Source organism: Histoplasma capsulatum, genomic scaffold (assembly GCF_000149585.1).
Source record: "Histoplasma capsulatum NAm1 scaffold_14 genomic scaffold, whole genome shotgun sequence".
NCBI lineage: Eukaryota > Fungi > Ascomycota > Eurotiomycetes > Onygenales > Ajellomycetaceae > Histoplasma > Histoplasma mississippiense.
The window spans coordinates 197962-200825 of record NW_001813969.1 but is presented as its reverse complement, the minus strand read 5'-3'; the positions used below and the strand labels follow the sequence as shown (position 1 = coordinate 200825).

Sequence of the window (2864 nt, the reverse complement as noted above, 5' to 3'; positions counted from 1 at the left end):
GAATGGTATGTGCCGTACACGAGATTATGGAAACGCGGAGGTTGGGCGGAAGTTTTATAACGATTTGGCAAAGTTGGTGCGGAGGTTTCGCGAGGATTGTATGGGATTTGTTAGTGGGAGGAGGGTGGAGGCGGGGGAGCTGGAGACGTGAGTTATTTTTCTTTCTTTCTCCCCTTCCCCTTGGTTATTCTTTCTCCTTTCTCTAGGTGGCCTTATGCTGCGGATCGGGGTTGGATATGTTGCTAACACAAAGGGCATGACATAGGGACATTACGAATACCAGTGCGATGGCTTCGCTCAGCATATCGCAGAATCAAAAGCAGGAACAGGAACAAAATCCATTCCCGCCACCTCCCGCGTCTACAATTTTATCGCCAACAGCCGTAGCGGCAGCGAATGCAGCCATCCACCACCACCACCAGCAGCAACACCAACACCAACCATTCCACGGCCGTCAGCATCATCATCCCCCGCGCCAAAAATCCCCCCTGAAATCCACCCGCTCACCTACATCCGGCCATACCCCTTTCACCCCATCAACCACCACATCCTCATCGCCAGTAGCAGCCTCCGCCGCCGCCGCCGCTGCAACGACAGCAACAACAGCAACAACAACGTCACAACCTCAACCTCAACCTCAACCCCGACCACCAACCAAAGAAAGCCCCCTCACCGCCCCACAACCAACCCGCGCCTCCATAATCCCACCACCAATCACCATGCCCCTCCCCACTATGCCCACAGGAGGCATGTGGTCGCCGGAGATGGGGATTAAGTTTGGATCTTCCGCACCCGCACCGGCACCGGCTTCACAGATACCGATGAATGGGCCGGACCAAGCCGAGCAGCAGACGCAGGCTCAGGCTCAGGCTCAGATGGTGTCTCCGATGCCAATGCCGATGTCGACGTGGGACCCGAGTCGGGGGGTTAGGTTTTCGTAGGGGTCTATGTTCCATTACTATTATTTGGGTGGTTGGTTCTTTGCCCTTTTTTTTTTTTTTCTTTTTGCGTTTCGTTTTGCGGAGTTAGGATGGATGGGACTGCATTGTTGAGGAAGAGAAACGGTGCGTGTGTGTGTGCTTTCTTGCTATCTTAGAGGAGAGGTGGGTTGGAATTTTAGCGGGTTTGAGGGTTGATTATGTCGATATATATATAACTATATCTATTTTGTATCTGGAAGTTCGGCGTAGTAAATAGACATGGTGTAGATAAGATAGATATCTAAGATAATCTTCCTTCACTGCAAGCGACACAGGTCTTTTCTCTCCCCGTTTTCTTTTCTTTCTTTTTTTTTTTTCCTTTCCCCGCCCCCCCTCCATAAAACCATGAATACAAAACAAAATTGAGTCTCATTTTAAACTGTGCAAGGTATCTAAGCAAGTTTTGAACGAAGCTGCTGTTGATATAACTAACCCACGGGTATCTGAGTTGCTTATACTCCGTACAGAGTGCAGTTAACCCTCTGTTTCTCTCTCTCCATGCACACTCTGTTCTCTTTCCTGATTCGTCCAGCCTGTTTGCAAATCAAATGAAAGGAGAAGGAACTGGTGAATATTTAAATTAAAAAAAAATAAAAGTAATGGAAGCTATTTCTCATTTCCAAGAAAGGATCCGACAAAAAGGGGAATGAAAAAGAAAGAAGCAAAAAACGAGAAACCTGTAAAGCTAATTAATTAATCAAAAAAGACAAAAATAAATAAATAGAAGAGAAGAGAAATAAAAGAGAAATATAAAAATGACAAATAAAATTAAAAATTAAAAAGCAAGCCAATATCCCTCCCTTTCTTAGTGAGATAAGTAGGTAAATGTGTGTGTGTGTATGTATATGTATCAGTAGAGAGATAAGTATATGAACAGTGTGACATATGAGTAAAAACAATGAAATATGAAAATATAGATCAAGAATAAACAAGAACAGGAGTATAGAAGAGCTGGTTTAGATCAGACAAGACCCCTCTCATAATCCATCGTCCATCAACCATACATCTCTACATATATGTATATAGATAGATAGAGATATGAAGGAAGGACAGGAGGAGGGGAGGATGAATAACACACCAAAAAACCACCCCAAGAGCAAAAATGAACAAAAATGTAATAACAACATTGATAAAGCCTCCCACTTTGCACTCCCTTCCACCCGAACCTCATTGCGCTAAACATGAAGAGACATGACACGTTAGAAAGGGCGCTGGTAAATTATCAGTTAGTCAGTAGACGGTTGACGGAAAGCGTCTGGTTTCCGTCTGATTCTCATGGTAATCCAGACTGGTGACGGCAAAAAACTTTTAGACATTTCCCCTCTTTCCCCTCTTTTTCTTTCTTTTTTAGCTTGGTACTTTTCTTTTTTCATGTGCGCCGCTCTTCCTCAGGTCTTCTCGACGCCAATTACGATAACGACAATCGGAATTTTGCTGTCCATCACGCCGCCTCCGTGCTGGTGCGGTATTTGTAGAGCATGCCCGCGATGTCACCGTCAGCAAGGGCGCCGCCGTTTTTTTCAGTGATGAGATTCTTCAGCCACCGGTTCTCCATCTCCAGCTGGGTGATGCGGGCTTCCAGTGTGGCGTTCTTGGCCGTAACGTCCTTGACGGTGCGTTCCATGTTCTTTTCACGCTCCTTTTTCTTGATGCGGAAGCGGGCGCTGGCAGCTGTGTTGCGGCGTCGCTTATCTTCTTCCTGTGCGAGGCGCGCGGCTTCATCGATGCTTTGGGTTCCGGGGACAACGACATCCTGTTTCCGCTTGGTGCCTTGGTTCGCTGGTGCTGGTGCTGTGGTCGTCGGTGAAGATATCGCGCTGGAAGGGGACGGGCCGGGGATGCCCTGAACGGCATCAAACGCTTGACGTCGCTGGGGGTTAGAGG

The 2864-nt window shown here is 47.0% G+C and overlaps 2 protein-coding genes across 2 annotated transcripts in view; one reads left to right on the top strand and one right to left on the bottom strand.

The window, feature by feature from the left end:
- HCAG_08972 (predicted protein) overlaps nt 1-941 on the top strand; it is a gene marked incomplete at both ends in the record, with an annotated part of 3445 nt that extends 2504 nt beyond the window's left edge. Inside the window, 2 exons of the mRNA XM_001536087.1 lie at nt 74-147; nt 266-941. Coding sequence (XP_001536137.1) covers nt 74-147; nt 266-941 — 750 coding nt within the window. The remainder of the gene's footprint in view (nt 1-73; nt 148-265) is intronic.
- Nucleotides 942-2421: 1480 nt separating this feature from the next.
- HCAG_08971 (predicted protein) lies at nt 2422-2834 on the bottom strand (the record flags this gene model as incomplete). The annotated part of the gene is made up of 2 exons (XM_001536086.1): nt 2422-2797; nt 2830-2834. 2 exons carry the CDS (start codon nt 2832-2834, stop codon nt 2422-2424), a joined length of 381 nt encoding a protein of 126 aa, XP_001536136.1.
- Nucleotides 2835-2864: the final 30 nt, after the last annotated feature.